General features: G+C 33.4%; 1 protein-coding gene across 7 annotated transcripts in view; it reads left to right on the top strand.

Annotated features, from left to right (window-relative positions):
- FSTL5 (follistatin like 5) overlaps window positions 1-20,698 on the top strand; it is a 245,214-nt gene that overhangs the window by 185,705 nt on the left and 38,811 nt on the right. For all 7 annotated transcript variants that reach the window (XM_090138465.1, XM_090138464.1, XM_090138468.1 and 4 more), the window contains 3 exons: window positions 3,442-3,562; window positions 12,307-12,468; window positions 14,698-14,832. In XM_090138465.1, the coding sequence (XP_089994591.1) occupies window positions 3,442-3,562; window positions 12,307-12,468; window positions 14,698-14,832 (418 nt within the window). The remainder of the gene's footprint in view (window positions 1-3,441; window positions 3,563-12,306; window positions 12,469-14,697; window positions 14,833-20,698) is intronic.

Below are 20,698 nucleotides of genomic sequence, written 5' to 3'. Positions count from 1 at the left end.
ATATTTAACTCTATACGCAGTTCCCTGGTCATAATCTACTGATTTACATGGACAAGCTAATTGAGCTGCTCTTAATTTTGTAGTGTGACAGCTGTATGTGGCTGTCTGAAACATGATTTGTCTTTCACATTGCTGTTGTCACTGCTGAAGTGCACTGCCCACTGCTGAAGTGCAGTAATATCCACTGTTTGGTCTCCAGAAATGTTGAACAAGTGTTGATGAATATCAGCGGGTGCCATTTTTCCTGCATGGAGGGATTCAATTCTACTCCTTTGCTTTAGACATGCTCCCATGTCAAATGCCATTTTGTCAGACTGCCCCTCTGCTGCTGTGTATCACACGACAACAAAACGTAAAGGAATGTTGGTGGGAATGTTCAACTCCTACCGCCATGCCACCAACATCTGCCTCTGATATTGTGCACCAGTATAATAAAATGTGAGGCATTACTTCCAGATACATAAGCAACATTTGTATACTTAGTACATAACAAACAAATTCTATCTGGGCTGTTATGTATAAGATAATGTTGTGATTCACATAAGTGACTTTGTGAGAATGTGGAGTTCTATGGCACTTTTTATTGTGGTTTGTCTTTGTGTTCTGAGGGAACATTTAACCTCATCAGATTTCAAAATAGCAAAACCAATATAGTACAAAGCTGCTGCAGGTTTTCCATAGAATAATGAATGCTACCATTTGATGATAGATGTTACTGTTTCCTCATATAATTAAACAGCAGTCCTTACTGTAATCATAAGAATAACAGAAAAATCATACATCGCTGTTTATGTTACTTGATAGTTGATACTTGATAGACAGAGTTCGTTTAAAGTAAGAGAAACATGAATCTTTTTCTAAGGTTTGCTGAATACAAATTCTCTTGAATTCAACTAATAGCCACTGTCTATGTATCATAACGTTCTATTTTAGGTAGGTAATAAAGAGTATTTGTAAAGCAAACTTAGGACAGGCACAAAGACTTCCTCAAAATCTGAGTTAGAGATTTAGTTTGATGTTCTGATGTCTTTTTTTCTTATTGATAGAATGATACTGCAGCTTTTTACTGTATATTACAATTATGTAATAATGTAATACGTTATACTGTGTTTTTTTCTTTAAATTTTGACTTGATTTACTGTTTTCTGTTGGGCTGGTTCTTCAATGAGATGATTTTGACCAGGTTTATGATTTGTCCTCTAATATACAGCAGTGAAAGTATGCAACATTTTTTTTTCATAAAAAATTCAGGTTTTGTTTTCCCTCTTGAGCCAGAAGGAAAAGCTTAAAATATCTTGGATTAGTTCCTTATACAGTCATTCTCAAATTTCTTCATAGTATTTATTTTCCTCCTGACATGCAATAGCGAATTGTAGAATTGCAGTGCTCTGCCAAAATAAACATAGAGAAACTGATTATTTGGAAAGTAGGAGTTGTAACATTGGCATTAACAGGTAAAGTGTAAGTCTGAACTGAATTCTCAGTTTACATTATGCAAGTGAGTTTTGAGCAGGAATGTTTGGATGCCCAGAGAAAAAAGAAAAAGAAATACATGATATTTTTTGTTTGGGGGCAGAATATTTTTTTTTGTGGGGGGAGGTTTGTGGTCTCTAGATGAGAGGAAAATCAGTATATAAAAAGCAAAAATTATTTAAGAGATTAATATTGATAATAAATTGGTGTTTAATATATATATATATAAAATAATACGTATAATATATATGTAATACTAAACAAGTTCAAACAGTCTCCCACTATACATTCTTCTGCAGGGAGAAAGCTGGCAATGTTATTTCTAGAGCTGATAATGAAGAATAGCAGGGAAATGATCACAGTCTCTCTCATGCAAAGAATCAGTAAACACAAGCAATTTACATACCGAAGGAAATAATTATTGTTTTATAAAGAAAAAACACCTTTAGGTTGGTGTTGTACTACACACTAAGGTGACTAAGTAAAGATTTGTTGCCAAATGAATGGTTTTTTTCCACGTTCTTTTCCTTGTTATTCGTGATACACATTGTAATTCTGAAATGTCAAGCTCCTCAAATCTGTAGTGGAATCATTGTTAAAATAATAGTTCAATTCTATCTTTTTAATTTCTGGATGACAAAAATAATTAGTTTCTTTATTTGATTTTAGAAGAATTATGCCACATATATTTGAACATTTATACTTTTCTATTTATCGTGAGCATAACTTCTAGCCCTCTTTTTAAGGTCATCAAATATATTTTCCAAAGGTAAAATCATCTTTTTTTTCCTATATATATTTGTGTTAATGTTTGAAACCTCGGATTCAGTGGTGTTCATCTGTGTGCCTGTATGGATACAGGTTCTGTGGGTGACTCTAGCTTGTGAGTTATTCTTTTAAGCACTTAAGCATGTGTCACAGTTTAATCTCAGAGAACTCTGTCTATGCTTCATCATTGCTTTCCAAACACTGATTACAGTATTTTGTTTTCACTGTGTTGAATTGTTTGCTTTAATTAACAAAACAAATACTGAACTCGGTATACTAATAATAAGCCAGACACATCTAGTTTGTAGTTCTAAAACAAAAGCAAAATCCCTCCCTAAAACAAAATTGCTTTGAGTAAAGAAATCACAATGTCATAGGGCAAATCCTGTTGAAAACTGATATCTTTGAGTAAAATATCCAGAGAGATGTTTTATCAGTGGTATGTTTGAAAAATAAAGAGAGATCATAACATAGACATCCATTTAATTAGAAAAGAGCTATGATAATCAACCCTTTACTGCTTAAGCCTGCACTTGCAAAATCTAGATGAGTTTAATTTTCTTATGGCTCATTTCTATTTTACAAGCATGTAGATATCATAGCTTAGACTTTTCAAAAAATACTTTAAAGAAGTTCACTTTTGTAAAGGTATTTTTAATCAAATAAATTGTTACTAGCCTAAGTAAAAATTAACAGACTACTAATTATTTCTTTTTTTTTTTACAATAATTGACATGGAAACTCGTTTGTATTAAGTAAATGATACTTAACATTAACAGATGCTGCATTTTACTAGACTGTTCTTTTAGTGTTGTCTTTTAAGATAACATTATTTTTAAATTGGCTTAATTACACTTCCTTCCAAAGGATATAATTTACCTTGTTAATTTATGCGGAAGTTTAGTTTTTTTTATCTAGTTAGATTCAAGCCAAAAATAGCTTCTCTTTTGCAAATAACTATCATAGCTAAATAAACAAGTACTTCCGAATTTGAAACAGAAGTAGTATTTTCTTTTACTGTCCCAATACAAACCTCTGCCATTTCCAAACATAAAAATATCAGGATTTCAGATTACTGTCAGCTATTCTGGCTGAACATTTGATATTAGCATCACAGCTTTGTTGCAAAAATGAAGAGCATAATTACTGTAGAAATACAGATGTAATTATGATAACCTTGGTTTTAATCTTTTCTTGTAGGATTTTGGAGATGATGGGTCCTTGTACATTACTAAGGTTACTACAACTCATATGGGAAATTACACCTGTTACGCTGATGGCTATGATAAACTCTATCAAACTCATATTCTTCAAGTGAATGGTAAGGAAAAAGTGCACTAATTACTAAGTCATAAGAGATTAGAATTTGGATTTTGTTAAGCAGATCTGCTCTTGCCTATTTTAAAAGTCTTTTTAATGCACCTTTGGCAGAAAAAGAGAGAAAGTCATATTTTGATTTGCAAGGTAATTTATAGAACAATAACATTCATTTAGTACTGTAAGAGTAGAATTTATTAAGAGTAAGTTGGTGCAGTACACTTCCTCTTCACAGTGAACACCTGAGCATGTTACCAGGAGAAAAATACATGTAGGTTGCACTGAAAGTAATGTCTCCTTTTTTGTTCCAATGGAAATACATGGACAGATACAAAGAGAACAGTAATGCTATTTGATAAAGCAAACTCTCAGTTACGAAACGTTATTTTTCAATATAGTCAACACCATCAGCTCTTCATTTTCACCAGTAATGAACAAGAGCCTGCATGCCACACTTGTAAAAATCTACACCAGTGGAGGGGACCCACTTTTGCTATAGCTGCTGCTGAAACTCACCACCACTGCCTCACTGTGCTCACATCCACTGTTTATTTTCCATAAACATTCTGCAAATGTTGATGAATACCAGTGAATGGCATTTTTTCTGCATGGAGGAAATCAATTCTACTCCTTTTCTTCATCCACGCTTCCATTTTGTCAGACTGCTACTCTGCTGCCAACTGTTGTATGGCAACAACATGTAACAGAATGTTGGTGGGAAGGTTCAAACCCTACTGCCATACCGCCAACATCTGCCTCTTGCATCGTGAGCTATTATAATAAATGGAAGGTATTTCTTTTAGCTCCCATATTTGTATACTGTTGCATCTAGCAAAATAATTTTTAAAATGCTCTATTTAAAATTTGATTGCAAATTTGACTTATATTTTGCTTTTACTATTTTGATATCTAAACATGATTTTTAATTTGGGGAATCTGAATGTAAAATGTTGATCTGCTCAAGTTCTAAAGACCACTTTCCTGGCCTCAGAATCACAGAATAGCTTAGGTTGGAAGCAACCTATGGATCTGATCCAACCTCACTGCTCAGATGGCCACCTTCACTGAGGTTGCTCAGGCTAATGTGAAGAAATCCTTTGAATATCTCAAAGGAGGGAGGCAACTGGTGATGTGTCTTGGACAAAATGTAACTACAGTTGTTTATGGTGCTCCTAGCTCTTTTTTCCTACATCTCTCTCTCTCTTTTTTTTTTTTCTTCTAAATTATTTTAAACAATTGTTCATCTCCATTGGTGTACCACTAGTCTGGCTGTACTTTATCTCCAGTGAAATTTAAAATCTTTTTTTTGTTTGTTTTGGATAACCTTCTGTTTTCCTATTGCTTCATCCTTCTTATTTATCTTTCTGGCTCTTAAACCTATCTCCCCACATTAAACTGAAAGCATTTGTCATTTCATGTTCATACTTAATCCTGTCCAGAATAATGTTGAAGCTCAATTTTTTGCTGCATGTTTACTTTGCTCTTTTACTCTTTCCTGAATGTAGACACTACTATCGTTCTTGGTTTTGGTATTAGACAGTTGCATTAACCCATATCATACTTCACTTTTCCTGACATCTTTTATCAGAGAATGGTGGAATCTTTCCTCATATATACTTTATTGACAATCACACCAAATGCAGTTGCTTAGATTATTTTACTTGCATTTTTATATTGTTCACTCTAAACGGCTTCTTGTTTTTTTCCACTTTCTGCTTGTTAATATCCTTCATGCTTTGAATGACTTGGAGATTCAGTGCTTGCTTGCTGTTTCCTTAATGTCAATTTTGTAATTTTATTTTTCCAGGAAATCAATTTGGAATATCTATTGATCCATCTCTCTTTTTTTTTCCAATTTTCAACTTTATGAATTATTTTCAGCACTACGTAAATAGGCTGTTCTCACTCAGATAATGCATGGCATCAGCATTTTTTCCTCCTTTCATATTATCTGGAGGAATTTTCTGTCATCTAAAAAGAGAGATAGCAAATGCTGGCTTGACTAATGGAAAGACTGAACTACAGTTTACTCACACTTAAATTCCTGCAAATAGAACAGGATTTTTAATGAACTGGACATATTAGTCCTTGGACAACTTTCTCCTCTTTTGTGTGATCTGCTCTACCCTAATTTATTAATAAACTTATGCTTCTGTTAGCTCCTTCCATACCTATCCCAATGTGTTAGTAATCCTGTAAAATTTATAACTCTTGTGTTCTATATGTTTTACTTCTTGGCTTAACTTCAGTGAGGCGAAACTCAACTTGAAGTTTTTCTATAAAGGTATGATGTTAAGGATCATAGCATGGGAGAGGTGAAGGAGGACAGCTGTAGGTATTTCTGGTGACAAAATATCTGTCACAAAATGGTATTTTTCTTTTGGAGAAAAATAATACTTTATGTTCCAAAAACTGATTTCTGGGGGAGTAAGGGAGAAAAGAAAGGAATCCCGTAGGTCAGTTGTATCATTTGCTGTTAACGTTATGGATAAATTGAGTTAAAACCACAAAGATTTAAAGCTTTGGTCAAATGAACAGCCGTTTCATACGTTAGATCTGTATTTCTGAGAAGTAATCTTCCTAAGAACAGGCATGGTGGTCAGTACTTGTAGCTGTGATAATGACTAATAATATGATACTTGTATTAACAGGAGACTCAGCCTAATGAGGCTCTGATCTCAAAGATCTAATGTGAGTGTTCACAGAAAACAATGTAATTAGATCTGAAATTTTTGATTCCATTAGTATCAAAGAATCTCTGTGAATCTGTGAAATCTGTATTTTTAAAGAAATAATATTTGTATTATTTGTATTGAGTAATGCAAACCTCGTCCATGTATGAATAATGAACTTTCACTAAAGCATTTAAAAAGATACAGATAATCTGTGCTGTAGAAAACAATGTTTTTTTGGAGTGAAAGTTCAGTATAATATTTTTTAAATAATGCAGTAGGTAAACATAGTAAGCAATATAATACATAGATGTCTAACTTTTTTTTTTTTCTATAAATTGTATGTAAAAAAAACCAACAGCAAAGCTATAATAGTTCAGGAGTAGTTATTTCATTAAATAATACTAATTAATAGCATTTACATTATACTTAACTTTCAGAGTGTGTAGTTTTGTGACTGTATTATTGATCTATTTTATTAAGACTTCTGTGTGATTTTTTTTCTTCTGTTTAGGGGAGATAGAGGAGGTGTTGATAAGATTAGTTTGAATTATAGCACCTACCTACAAAAACTATTTTTTCTACTATGCGTTAAAGACTGAAGTCAACTCATAATGGACATTCCTATGTAAAAAATACATCTGCAGCATTGAAATCTTTGCTTTAAATTCATGATGCACTTCTGAATAATTCCGTATGCAGAATATAAGTTCCATAGGTGTATCATATACACAGGGATTCATTTATATAATCTAAGTGACTGACACTGCTGACGTATTTAAGAGAAGCATCCAGGTGTTGCTTGATTGAACACTGAAAAAGCCATTCAACAGAAAAGGTTTTCAGAATGCCCTTTCTGAAAACTAAAATGATTTGGTCTTATTCATTCATGAAATTGCTGAGTCTTCAGCTCCACCAAAAGCCAGTTTTTTTCTCACAGTCTTTCTTTTATCAAATGGTCACAGTAATGAGAGTCTGAGCCTGTCATTTTGATTTTTTTCCTCCTCTATATGTTTGTGATAATGAAATTCATGCCATCAAGTACTTTTCCTTCAGCGTTGTTGACATCATATATCATAAAACCCATGAATTTGGAAGTCTGTTTTCAGATACTGATAGATGGATATGTTTTGGTCTTAATATCACTGAAGACAAAGAGGAGCTATCTAATTATGTCTCCCTGAAAATATCTATAATATCACCTCCATAATTTATCATTAAGATCTCTCTTTTCTCTAAAAAGAACCTTTCGCAAATAGAACATAAATACAGAGGTGGGTCATCTGTACTTCACAAATGTTTGTATAATTTCCTTTGTGACTGTTAGACTCTTTTTTTTTTTCCACAGCAACTTTCAAAAAGTTTATAGGGGAATACTGGTAGAGCTTTTTCCAAACAAAGTAGCGAACCCTTGTAAATAACTCAGATTTTCTTGTACTGAAGGTTATTTTAATAAGTAGGGAGCCACCTGTTTCTAAAATGCCCTTTAACACATTAATATGTTCATTTGCTTTATATGTTAATATTCGGCTGTTTAAGGCATAATAAAGAGTATACACCAATTAAATGGAAAATCAGAATTTAACTAATAAAATGTAATATTTTGCTTATAGCAAAAGACAAAGAAATAAAAGGTCATTAGACATTACAAACAAAAAAGAAGTCTGCCTTGAGATTCAGAGCTACTCTAAAAACATACTTAGACATAGTACTTGAGTAATGTTTGTCTTTCAGTATATTCCTAATGATGATATCCTATACTCCCTGAACAAGTTATTTGCAGAAAGGTAACAAGATTTTTTCCTCAAGTTAGTGCTAAGACAGAGGCCTACTGGAAAGGAAAGTTTTTAGTACCTTAAGGTAATGAAAGAGTCTAGATCCTTAGCCAGATATAAGTCAGTGTTTTATAGTGTCTCAGGAATAGTTTATCATCTTTGTTTTTCAAAGCAAAATATCAGTTCAGTCAAAGAGAAGAATTGTCATACTGAGCAATAGAAGAATATGATGAACAAAGTATATTATGTTACTTTCTTAAACAGATGCATTCTCTTTGGATTCCAGACAACTTGAACAGTCTATTTCTTTACTATTTTTTTCCTATTATTCCTGGCTGAAATAGTCTTCAGTGGTTTTTATAACAATTGAAAGAATAACTGAATAGTTATACATTCATCATAGTTGGAGCCAACAATGTCATGTGTCTTGTTGAACTTAATTCAGGATTCATCCAATTTTGTGTTATTCATGATTCTGCAATCATGTAATTTCTTCCCTCCCCCCAACACGATTTTTAACCTAAGGTCTTCTCCCTTATAAAGGAAACTTCTTTATGCTAGGTTATTAGAATATACCCCTTGAAAAGTCAACATGAATGATTAAATTGTTGTATACTTAACATTTTCTTTATGTAAATATATATGCTCAGTTACATTAAAAATGCGACTGAAATGAGCCCAAAGAGTTTATATCAACCTTGTCAAATCAAGTTAATTTTTTTAGACTGTGCCCACACTACACTAATGTTTCAATTGCCTCAGTTGCACATATTACAGGTAGGCTCTAGGGTAATAGGAAATAAAACAATTATTTCAAAACAACTATTATAAAACTTTGCTGCGTAGATAACCTGTTATTCCCAGATTTGCTGAGAAAACGGCAGCAAATAGAGGGAAAAGACAGTAAGAAATGGATTATCTCCTGTCATGGAAGTATCTCTCTGTCTGGAAGAACAGAACAAGAACTACCCCGGAAATACAGGACAATGCAAACAGTTCAGGCCTATTTTCACTTAAGTACATCTTCAACCTCAGGTATTTGGGCCTTTGAATTGTTAATTTAGCAACAATACCATTGCAATGCAGGTTGTAGTTTTATTTCTTTGTTTATTTTGGAGGAATTTTATTTTGGTTTTAATATTTTCTAAAATTCTGTGAAGAATAAAATTGCCAGAGAAATATGATTTGCCTTTTATCATTAGATATTATAGAATCATAGAATCACCAAGGTTGGAAAAGACCTACAGGATCATCCAGTTCAACTGTCTACCTATCACCAATAGTTCTCACTAAATCATGTCCCTCGACACAATCTGTAAACATTCCTTGAACACTTCCATCTGACAACATAAGCTAGTTCTACACTTCAGTCCCCTGCAGTCTGATTTAGTTGATACTAAGAAGGTTGTTTAAATCATGCTTCATTGACGGGAATATCCATTTTATAGGCAATATATGACTGTTAGCTTCTTTCAAGAGGTTTTGTGAGCCTAGAAGTTCAGGTTTATGTTTCCAGGTGATATGCATTCCCAGTGGAATGTGAGGTCTTGTAAAATAACAATTTTTTTCCAAAAGCACATAATTATTAAACCTATAATGAAGTGGTATATTTAGTGTAGAAAATCTGATTTGGCAAGAAAACAAGGAGGAACCAACTGCTGGATTTATGTCAGCTGATTCTTTTCACAAACAAATACTAATCTCAAATGCTAATAACTTAATTTCAGGGTGTTCTGAGAGTGGAATTGAGAGGTGATGATCACCCTTTTACCCAAGCTAAACTAATAATTTCTTTTCCTTATTCCCTGATTCCCTGGGAAACATAATAGCAATAATAATAATCCAAAATAGGACAAATAGAAGGCTTCTTTTCTCATTTACTCAAGTAGAAGTTTGTTGGAATGTGGTGGTGAAGTTCCCACAAGTTCTTATACACAATAGTAATATTCCACTGGCACAAAACAAACAAACAAACATTGCCTTAAAGTAGATATTTGGTATGCAGTGCCTTGCAATCAGAGGTTTGAACTGTGAGGCTGCTTGTAAGTCTTCAGTGATGGCAATACCCTCTCTAAGGCAATGGAGCTCCTTGCTCTTCTTCGGGTAAAATGGAGAAATAAACCGCTTGGGTTTGATGCATTGGAAATCTACAACATGGGCATAAGTCATTGAAGAACCTCCTGTCAAAAAATGCTGAAGAGGAGTGCAGAGATTAAAATTGGACCCTTGGAGGAAAGGCAGAATTAGTCTGGGAGATGAGGTACTGAAAAAGCCAGTCAATCATACAGTTGAGAGGATCTCGAAATTAAGAACACAGTGGGAAAGACAGTATCTCACACAGATCCCACAGGAGATGGGTAACAGGGAACATTTGGAGGAGGAACATGCATGACAAATAGAGAGATTCTCCCTTCAGAAACTCAGTGGAAATCTTAAATCACTGTTTTAGATATGCTGCTCATAGCTGGTAGTCTAAGCAATTAGCAGCCACAACTTTCAATTTTTTAATTTCCTTCCATGTTTTTTAATATATTTTTGTACTTGCTTTTCTGGAGTTATGTGTAATTTTCCATATGTATTATTTGAAAAGACTCTCATCTATAATTGGATTTAAAATATCCCTGAAACCTTCTGATTTTTATGCCTTAATTGAGATGCTGTACATATGTGTATTTCTTGCAGTCTAGAAATTTGAGACATTTCTATGCTGTAATAGGACAGCATGCTGGGACATTTCTTGTAAACAGTTGGATAGCATTTGAAAATATTTAATCTCTTGCCAAAATAGACACAGTTAATTTTTGATCTTGTTATCTTCTTTCATTATCAACCGATATTTCATCCTCTATCCAGCTGTGTTTTTTGACACCAGCTAAGTATTCCACATTTTTAAAGCTACATTAAACAAATCTTTGGATAATAGGAAACATACTACTTTAGCGTTCATTAAAAGTAGTTGCTCTTTTGGTTGGTTTTGTTTGTTTAGAAAGAACTTCAAGATAGTTTTCTCTATGTGTAATTAAGGACAATATCACCAATTATTCTTATAAAAATTCAACACAGCAATACTGCTAAATCTTGATCAATCAATGTTTGCCAATATGAGTATGTCCTCTTCAAGGTCATAAGCCAGTATTTATGCACTATGCAGCAGATTTTTTTTTGTTGGTAAGCATGCATTGCAGCAAGGTTCCAGTCCTTCTAAAAGTGATGTCAAAAGTTCTTACATTTTGCTGGTAATGAAGCTCAGAAGACTCCTCTAGAGTTAAAAAATAAACCATTCAAACCAAATGCTTTAGTATCAGCACTTAAATAAGATTAGCTGATCTGATTAAGCCTCAGATTCAGATATGTGAGACGCTCTATGGTAAAATTCACAGTTATCTAATTACTGTATAAAGCATGTACAATATGAATTTAATATATCTCCCAAATGGCTACGTATACTGTTCTATACATGGTTAATAATTTATCGTTTTGCTGATCTGCCTAATAAAGAATGCAATACCAAGTATTCTGTGTGACAATATATTTACTTTTTTGTGTGTGCATAAATTTCAAGTTTCATTCTAGAAACGTTTGTATAAAATAAAGTAAAAAGAAAAATAGGAAGCTCCAGACCAGATTTAGAAGTTCCTGCAGTCGTGTTGCATGTATTGAATGCAGTGCCATACATTTTATTAAGTGAGCCAGAACTTTTTCTGAAAGCATAAAAGTTTCCAGTGTTGATACCTCCTAGATGAGACTTGGAATTTTCACATGAACTCAGAATATTGTAATTAAGTATAAGCTAAAGGTAATGATAGGTATCATAACCATGGTTATCTGTGTTTTCCAAGAAAGACAGGTTATTGTTAGGTGTTTTAGAGAGGGTATAAAGATTGTATAAAAGTATAAAAGAGTATAAAGAAAGGGTTGAAAGTGTTAAAAAAAAGGTTTGTGGAATAAGACCATGACCATCTCTGTACACAGATGACTGCTTACTGGCTCTAAATTATTTGTCTTTTCTAAAGAAATTTAAGGAAAAAAATCTTATTATTCAACTCCCAAATACAGAATTCAGGCTTTTCTCTGACACAGTCAGTGAAAAGGGATTTTTCTCGCAGAACATTTTCTGCTTCATAAATTTACTGTGACAGAGTTCAGTGTTGAATGTGAGTGAATATGTGACTAATGCCACATCTGTGTTTTGCACTGTCAATGTATATAGCTGCAGGAGTCTTTAGAATTGCTTCTAATGATTTTTTTTAAATGAAGATAATACTTTTTTTCCCTAAATTATAATTATTTTCTAACTTCAGTTCCACCAGTCATCCGAGTGTACCCAGAGAGTCAGGCAAGGGAGCCAGGAGTGACAGCTAGCCTTCGGTGCCACGCTGAAGGTATTCCTAACCCACAACTTGGCTGGCTGAAGAATGGAATTGATATCACCCCGAAGTTATCTAAACAGCTAACTCTTCAAGGTAAATGGGCATATTTATTGTTTTCTACAGATCACAAAAGCTTTATGAGGGCATCATGTCTCTACTTGGTATTCTTATTACCTAGCTTTAAACAAGGGTTGAAGTCTAAGTTAAAACATTTTAGGTGATATCTTGAAATTTCTTCCTAAGGCATGCATGTACTTTGCTTTCTCTTCCTCAAAATAAGAGGTTCACATTGTAACAGAATCACCAGTAAATTCCAGTAGCTTTTCTTAGTTAAAAGATATGTCGCTTCTGAGTACAACAAACAGCCCAAAACTCAGTTCTAATTACAATATTAGAGTTTGTCACAGCAAGTATATTGATACCACTCAGTGTGTATTCAAAATTTCTATTTAAATTATGAAGCAATATTTTTGTGAATATTTTATTCGTAACTATGCATTGATGTTAATTTAATTGTTTTTTGTGAGCCCAGATTTAAATTGATACTTGACTTTTACTGCAGCTCAGGTGAAAATAGAATTCTTTTTTACTGGTAAGAATCTCAGTGAGAATTAGGGAACTGATGGCTAAAAGGACAGCAGGAGAAATATATGAAATGGATTTGCTCTTATATTGGGGGGTCTCAGAAGACCTCAAAGATTATGCAAAGGTACTCCATAACAATAAAAAAAATCAAATCACAATAAATCAAAAACAATCAAACAACATAAAACCTACACAACTGAAGGGAAATCTGACTTTTAAACAATGGTAAAGGCCAGTCTTTATCATCTTTAAGGCTTGTAGATTTCACTGAAACTATCCAGAATGGCATTTGTCTATAGTCCTTCTAGTGAACTTTGATCATTCATGGAAGAACAGACCTTATGGTATCAGTATTATCTTCAAAATCTCACCTCATTTTCTGCAAAACAAACAAACAAACAAACAAACAAAAACCCTCATTTTCTGCCAAAAACAAAACAAAACAAAACACAACAGGACAGAAATGAGGCTGCAATGTGATAGAGTGGGACAGATAGATGGCAACTGCTTCTACAGATTCTTACCTTCTCCATAAGTGATGGAGGCTTCTGTGTTTTCACAGCTCTCTGTCCTGAATATGTGTGAACAATTTCCTTAACAAGAAAGATTTTCCACTGAGTAGAATGTACTAGACCTGATGGTCTCATCTTTCATGGCAGCATTCTGTTGATTTCCCCTTTAGGGATTTGAGTGGAAAGAATATTTTCTTTTCCTTGCCTTATATTACATATTTACCATTAATTAATTAGAATGCTTCTTCTGTAAACCAACCAACAAAGCACAATTTAATTCAATTTTCCTGAATGTACTGATATAAGATAAAGTTTTATAGTTTCTCTGAGCTTTTCCTAACCCAGAGTTAAACTGTCTATGCATTAGACATACCATATTATCCATAGGTCCAGAGGGAGGTTTTTACCATGAACTAATGTCCCTTCTAGTCCATATTATAGAATTTCAAGAAAGTTGTTTTTGAAATCTAACATCTGAACAAGCATGCTTCACTTACAATGCAGTGAGTCATTGTTCACATCATTATTCACATTACAATATTTAAGAAAACCTTTGCTTGAGAAATTTGGATTCTGTTGCTATTCCTACTCAAGCTGGTTTACAACTCCTCATTTGTGTGCTAATGTTTATTTTGCATGTGCAAAACTCATTTGTGCTTACTTTGTCCAAGATTAGTCTGAAAATACTCCTGAAATTATTCTAGAGTTTAGTTTCAGATAGATTCCTATGCTGATGTAGGTATAAAATTCCAAAGTACCTATGCTTTTTTGTCATACTTTGTTCACAAGAAAGCAATCATAGGGGCTTCTGGTTGCTAGAAACAATTGTGTATTATTTATCTTGAAAATTTAGTCCATTATATTTCATAGAAACCTGCCTTATTGTTTGTAAAGCTTGTAATAGAGTGTTAAATGACGAAAGACAATAAGGAGAACATAATTGATTTTAAATGTGATCATAGTTGCTTAAATCCATATAAAATATCAGGTAGATATTTAACTCCAAACTGCAAAATCAAGTGAGATATTGCATGTTTCTGTAAGATGAATAATAGTGCATGCAGTTCACTACCTAGTTGAATACCTTTTGATTAGTTTGGCACGTCTCCAAGTTATGAAATCAGGAATGAAAACAGTTTAATTAGCATGAATAGAAAAGGCCTTTTGAGTGTTTAATCTGAAAGCATTTTAGCATGCCTGTATGTTGAATTTTTCTTCCTTTCAGCAAATGGCAGTGAGGTACACATCAGTAATGTGCGCTATGAAGATACGGGAGCATATACATGTATTGCAAAGAATGAAGCAGGAGTGGATGAAGACATTTCTTCTCTTTTTGTAGAAGATTCTGCTCGAAAGACCCGTGAGTACTATGGGAAGAAAAAAAAAAAAAACCATGCAGACCTCACTTAAACATAAAATTAGTATTAAAAAATATTTAAATAATACCTAGAAGGCAGAGTGTGACCCTCATTTAGAAACTGAATCTCTGAATCCTTTTGTGAATTGGCCTATTTTTTTTTTTTTAATTGCTGTTACAGTTTGAGTAGTTTCTTCATGATACATTTGTTGCATATGAAGGAAAAGATGCCTACATAAGGAAAAACGGTAGTTCTGTTGTGGTTTCAAGGGGGAATTTAAAAGGGAAAGGGGAAGGGGAAGGGAGGGGAAAGGAAGGGAGAGGGAGAGGAGAGGAAGGGAGAGGTAGGGGAGAGGAAGGGAGAGGAGAGGAGAGGAAGGGAGAGGAGAGGAAAGGGAAGGGAAAGGAAAGGAAAGGGAAGGGAGGGAAAGGGAAAGGGAAAAAAATGTGTATGTGTTCTTGACATGTATCAAGAGTCAGACTTTGCCCTCATGATATCTTGCCGTTTCCGGACTTGATCTCTACTGCAGAGAGTCAGCAGGTCTAAATCAGGTCCAGATCAGTTCCAGTTTGCCCATTCTGTCTTGGTGCCCTTTTAACTGTGGCTCTCCAAAAAATGTGAAACAGCAGTTGACTGCATTTGCTTATGAAGTTAGAAGTTCACTGTGCCATAGAAATCTGTCCTACGAATGTAAACTGTTTTTCTTTATCCTTCATGAGATAGTAGCAGCACTTATAAAGCCATTTTACCTGTTATTTGTCTGTCTACATATTCTCTTCCCTCCCTTTCCATCGACTCATAGTTCTTCATTCCTGAGGTCACGTGCTTTTGACTTTTTTTTTTTAAATCAGTTATTTTTATCAATAGCACACATTTTCTGGAAATACACATAGTAAAGATAATTCAACAGTGATGAGTACTGAACAGAATATACTGCAGGCAGGATTAGTAGCACTGCAAATCTGTCTGACACTTCCTCTCATAAGATGCTGAGTTTGGTTCCATATGCTCACCTCCAGAGCTTTATTAAATTTTAAATATTTTGAGGAAATCCTCCATGGAAGGAAATTCTATATCTACAGTGTTAATATCTTTATGTAGCTGTTTTCAGTAATGCTAATTGTAACTGTTGTTTCATGATTCTTAACGGTTGTTTTTAAGTGTCACAAAAATGACTGCTCAGACAGTTGAGAAGACAGCTGAGCATAAATAAGTTGTTTGATCATGTTAAATTCCTAATAATCTGGTGATATGAAGTTTCATATCACTTTCATTTGCCTTTTGCAATCTGTGCAATGAGTTATGAATGTTGTCAAATTACAAAACCTTGACAAATGAGAATTTGTTTATGGTTCCTTAAGACTTGTTTGACCTTAACAATAAAACATTTATATTCAGCTGTCCAAGTTCCAAATATTGTGGTTATCTAAACTATTGTGTTCCCAAAAGGCCTGATCTGGGAACATTATGCAAAATACCATTTTCAGGAATTGTATGATGCAATGATTTCAGATCAGCTACCTTTTTATGATTTGTAAAATTACATACCATGCAATGAGCACTGCTGGTTGTTATGGTGAAGTACAAGGGCTTTATTATTAACACTTTTCTCTTTGTTTTTATATTTATCTTAAAAAATTGGTTCATGGAGAAACATAGGAATTATTAAAGAAGAGAATTACATAGGTAAAAGTGCTTGGATGGGACTCTGGGCTTTTCATCCCCCAATTTTACTTTTATTGTCCTTGAAGGAGTATAGCTGACATTTATTATTATAATCAAATTTAATGAAGTTCTGGATGATATTTTGTTGTTGTTGTTAATGTTGTTAGTTTCTATTTTCTGGCTGGCTTTTATTTGTTTATATTTTCCCTTACTTGGAATCTTATAGTAGAAAATTGCTTTGGAACAAAAGTAGAATGGATTCTGACTAACTTGTCAGTTAATCTGAGGTGCTCTATTTCTAAAATTTGATGCAAGATAAAGCTCATAGCAAAATAAAAAATTTCAAAACATTGATTTGATTGGCTATTGAAAAGGTAGAGAGAATTTTTAGCAGTGGTGTTCTAAAATATAAGCTATCATTAAACTGCATTGAACGTGACAGTAATTTTATAGGCAACATTGTGAACATAAGAATGTAGTTCCATTTTTACCAGAATATATATTTTTATTTCCTAGATAGTTAAGAATAAAAGGAAACATTCATTTCTTAACTTATCCAATCAGCTGCTTCCATGCATCTGAACATTTTTTGTTACAAATGCTACTTTGCATAATAAGCTGAATTTTTGGATGTCATCTGTGAAATCTGATCTGTAACACATCACCAATTTTTTACGTGGAAAACTCTGTATTCAGGTTTTTGAGAATTGAATATTTACAACAGAACTGACATAGCTAGGTCATTCCTTTGGGGATTGATAAATCTTGCTAGTGTAAACAACTCCTAAAAGAAAATCTTGCATGTGCCAGTACCTCTATTTGAATTAAAGTGCATTACAAATAAGTAGACTGTTAAATAACAAACAAAAGATACTTTTCACCTGTGTGTCTGAAAATGTTTTCAGATTGTTAGGATTTCAAATTGATAGCATTAGTTACATACATATTTAATGCATGTATGTATCTTATATATTCTAAAGAAACAAAAACAAAGGGCAAACCTTTACTGTACTGTGGAAAGTGTGTGTGATAGTAGCCAAATGAAAAGATACAGTGCAATCAAAGGAAGGATTATACGTCAAAACAGAATATATTGTGAAATAATTTAGGATAGATCTTTCTAGTTACTCTCATATCATTCTTGTCATCTCTAGTAGTTACTCTGTTTCTCAAGTCTAAGTGTGTAAATGCCATGCAATTAAACTCCCAGTAGTCATTATTTTTCAGGCTTTGAGGTATTCTGTTTCTGTATAGAACCTGAAGAAGGGCCTGTGTGTTTGAAAGCCTGTTTTTTTACAATGATACCGATCAGTGTAGAACCTGTTACAAAAAGAGTCTGGTTCTGTTGTTTTGCAAACCTCTGCAGATGTTGGATGACTGCTATTAGGTTCCATTAAGCCTTCTTTCAGAGATGTACAAGTTCAATTCTCTTGTTATCCTTCTTGCTGGTGTGCATGTGTTTTATCATGTGATCTTAGCTCTCCCTTCCTCTTTCCTGAGAAATGTTAGGATTTTGTAATCTCTCTCAAAGATGATATTTTAACCTGTGAAAACTTGATCTTAAGCTGAAAGCAAATGTTTCGTGAAAATGCTTTACTGTAGCCAGAAACTTTATTATCATTACAGCATTTTATAAAAGCGTAAAGCAGTCTGTCAGATTTTACCACTAGATATTCATATTTTTATAGTAATTTGCAAATTGGTTTCATAAAGAAAATAATTACTTCTATTTTTCTGGGATCTTCTTTACTGATTCTATTAAACTGCTTTTCACAGTGTGCATTTTAATGTATCATGAATTTTATAGTCGACAAGAACAATACAGCATACACCATAAATGAATCTTTACATCCCATTCCTACAACAAAAGCATCTAAAAATTTACTAAATGCATGATCTACTCTGTTTTAATTCTCTAAAGATTTTTTTTTGAATTCCATTTTAACTCAAATCTGCAGTAAAAACCACTAGGAATGATCTAATTGAGCTGGTTGATACCTGGATGACCATTGATGTATCTGGTAAAAACGTTTTAAGAGTCACCAACCTGGTCTAAATCTCACTGAAGACAACAGTCTTCTCAGTTGTCAAGCTCCTCTACAAACACCTGCAAGAACTCATCTATGTTGAAAGGAGTATCTGGTATAATTACATTTGTTATACAAATAATAGTTTAAAATCTGGTTTTGGTTTCATTGTTCTAGTTTCTTTCCGCTGTAGTTCAGTTTTTCAGAAGAGGTATTTCATGGATTCACAACAGAACCATTTTATCTATCTTCTCAATTTAACAAGACATTAAATTACAAATTGTTACTCCTAAATACAGGTTTAACCCTTTGTTTGCCTAAAGCCCCGAAGTGCAATTAGGCCTGAGTTAAAGATGCAGAGATGGGGAGTCTCCTATTTCTCTTGCTAATTTGCTCTACTAACAGATCAGTTTCACTACTGCAGAGCTGTGTTTATTTTCCCTTTTGAATTCAGTTCTTCCTTTCGTTTCTTTCTTTTCGTCCCAATGAATTAATGACTGCTTAACTATTCTTGCCCTGTGATTGTACCATCATTAAGTATTGATTAATGTTTATCTCACACACAAAGTAGAAGTTTCTCATGAAAAAAAAAGTTATCGTAGGAGTTGGAGTGTCTTTTTGGCTTGTAGATATTAGTTTTGATAAAATTTTCTTAAAAGTAGGTAAGGCTGTTTGCAAAAACAAATGGATTTTTAAAATTTATTTATTGTTGTAGATGAAGAAATACATACATTGTAATGTTTGAATTCTAAATCCACTCATTCCTTCTGTTTTTTCTTAGTATCATCAGCAGAAATTTATGTACATTTACTAATATTTAATAATATTATAACAGTAAAAACTACTTTTTCAGGTCAATCAGATTGCCAGTTTTTAATACAATTAATGTGTACATTACTACCATTGTATAACTCTAATATGTAATCAGAAAATTGTGGTAACAAATTAGTTGTTTAGCAAAATCCTGATTTACATCTATTGAACTTTTATGTTTCTAAAATTGTAATTGCATCAGAGAATATAATCATATTTGTTTGACAAGACCTGGTTTCCATTAGAACATAGTAGCTAGCCTGTAATTATATTTTCTTCCTTTAATTTCTGACTGAATTGAATTCTGTGGGAGCGTTGTCTATTCTTTTGTCTAGGACATACAATCCAGTCTAACTAGGCTGCAGCTACCTGAATCATGATGTTTCAGAGAGTTGGGAGGAACGGAAGGGGAGCAGTATAGGAACATGTAGTAGTGCTCTGCTTGAACATAGTAATATACTTCAAAATTTGTTCAAAATTCCTAGCAGCAGGCCAAACACCACCTGGAAACTGATTTAGGAATTACTTTTATGCCAGTTTTTAAATACTATTTATCTTGAGTATATGTGATTTTCCCTCTCTTGTTGCTTTGTAGGGTGTAAAGTATTTAATCAACCTCCTGTTTTCAATTACCATCCTTCTTCAACGCAAATATAAGATAAAAACATTTATGGAATAATATTGCCAAGAGAACACTAACAAAATCTGGTTTATAACAGTACAATTGAAACCTGAGTAGCTCTGGAATCAGGATTGTGTTTCTTCTACCTCTAGCAGCCATTTGTGATAACTATCCAGGGCCTTCACTTCTGCATTGGTGTAAAGGAATACGAAGCTACTGGAACAATTTCTGCTAGAAAAATTAGAAGTTAAGTGTAACTAAGACTGCTTTTTTATTATCATTATTTAAAAACTATTTCTTTCTTTTGTAAGTGGGATCTTTATTCTAATACTAAGCACCTATGCATTAACTGATAAAGCTGGCTTTTCATTTTCTAGCTTGCAGCGTATGCAAGTGCACGTTAAAGAACCCTCAATTCTTTTATTAACGGACAGCTTTCTTCACCATACAACTGAATTTAACAGTATAAAGTGAGAATGCACAAATTCTTGACAGCTGCAGTGCTGATTTATGCCAGCGCCTTAATTTGATAGTCACAAATGCAGGTTGGATCCACCCAATTTGTTGAAGCCGCAAGGCAAATAAAGGTTTTCAATATACTCTTACTGAAACACTCTGGGGATACTCAAAGAATGAAAATATAGAGCAGATAATTTGACAGTATAACTTAATAATATATTGAAGAAGGTAGACTGGGCAGTTTGTTACTGCCTTTTTGTTGATACAGATCGCAACAATAAC

The sequence above is a fragment of the Phasianus colchicus genome, chromosome 4 (genome assembly GCF_987193195.1).
Source record: "Phasianus colchicus chromosome 4, bPhaCol1.hap1.1, whole genome shotgun sequence".
Taxonomy (NCBI): domain Eukaryota; kingdom Metazoa; phylum Chordata; class Aves; order Galliformes; family Phasianidae; genus Phasianus; species Phasianus colchicus.
This window is presented reverse-complemented; position numbering and strand designations above follow the sequence as displayed.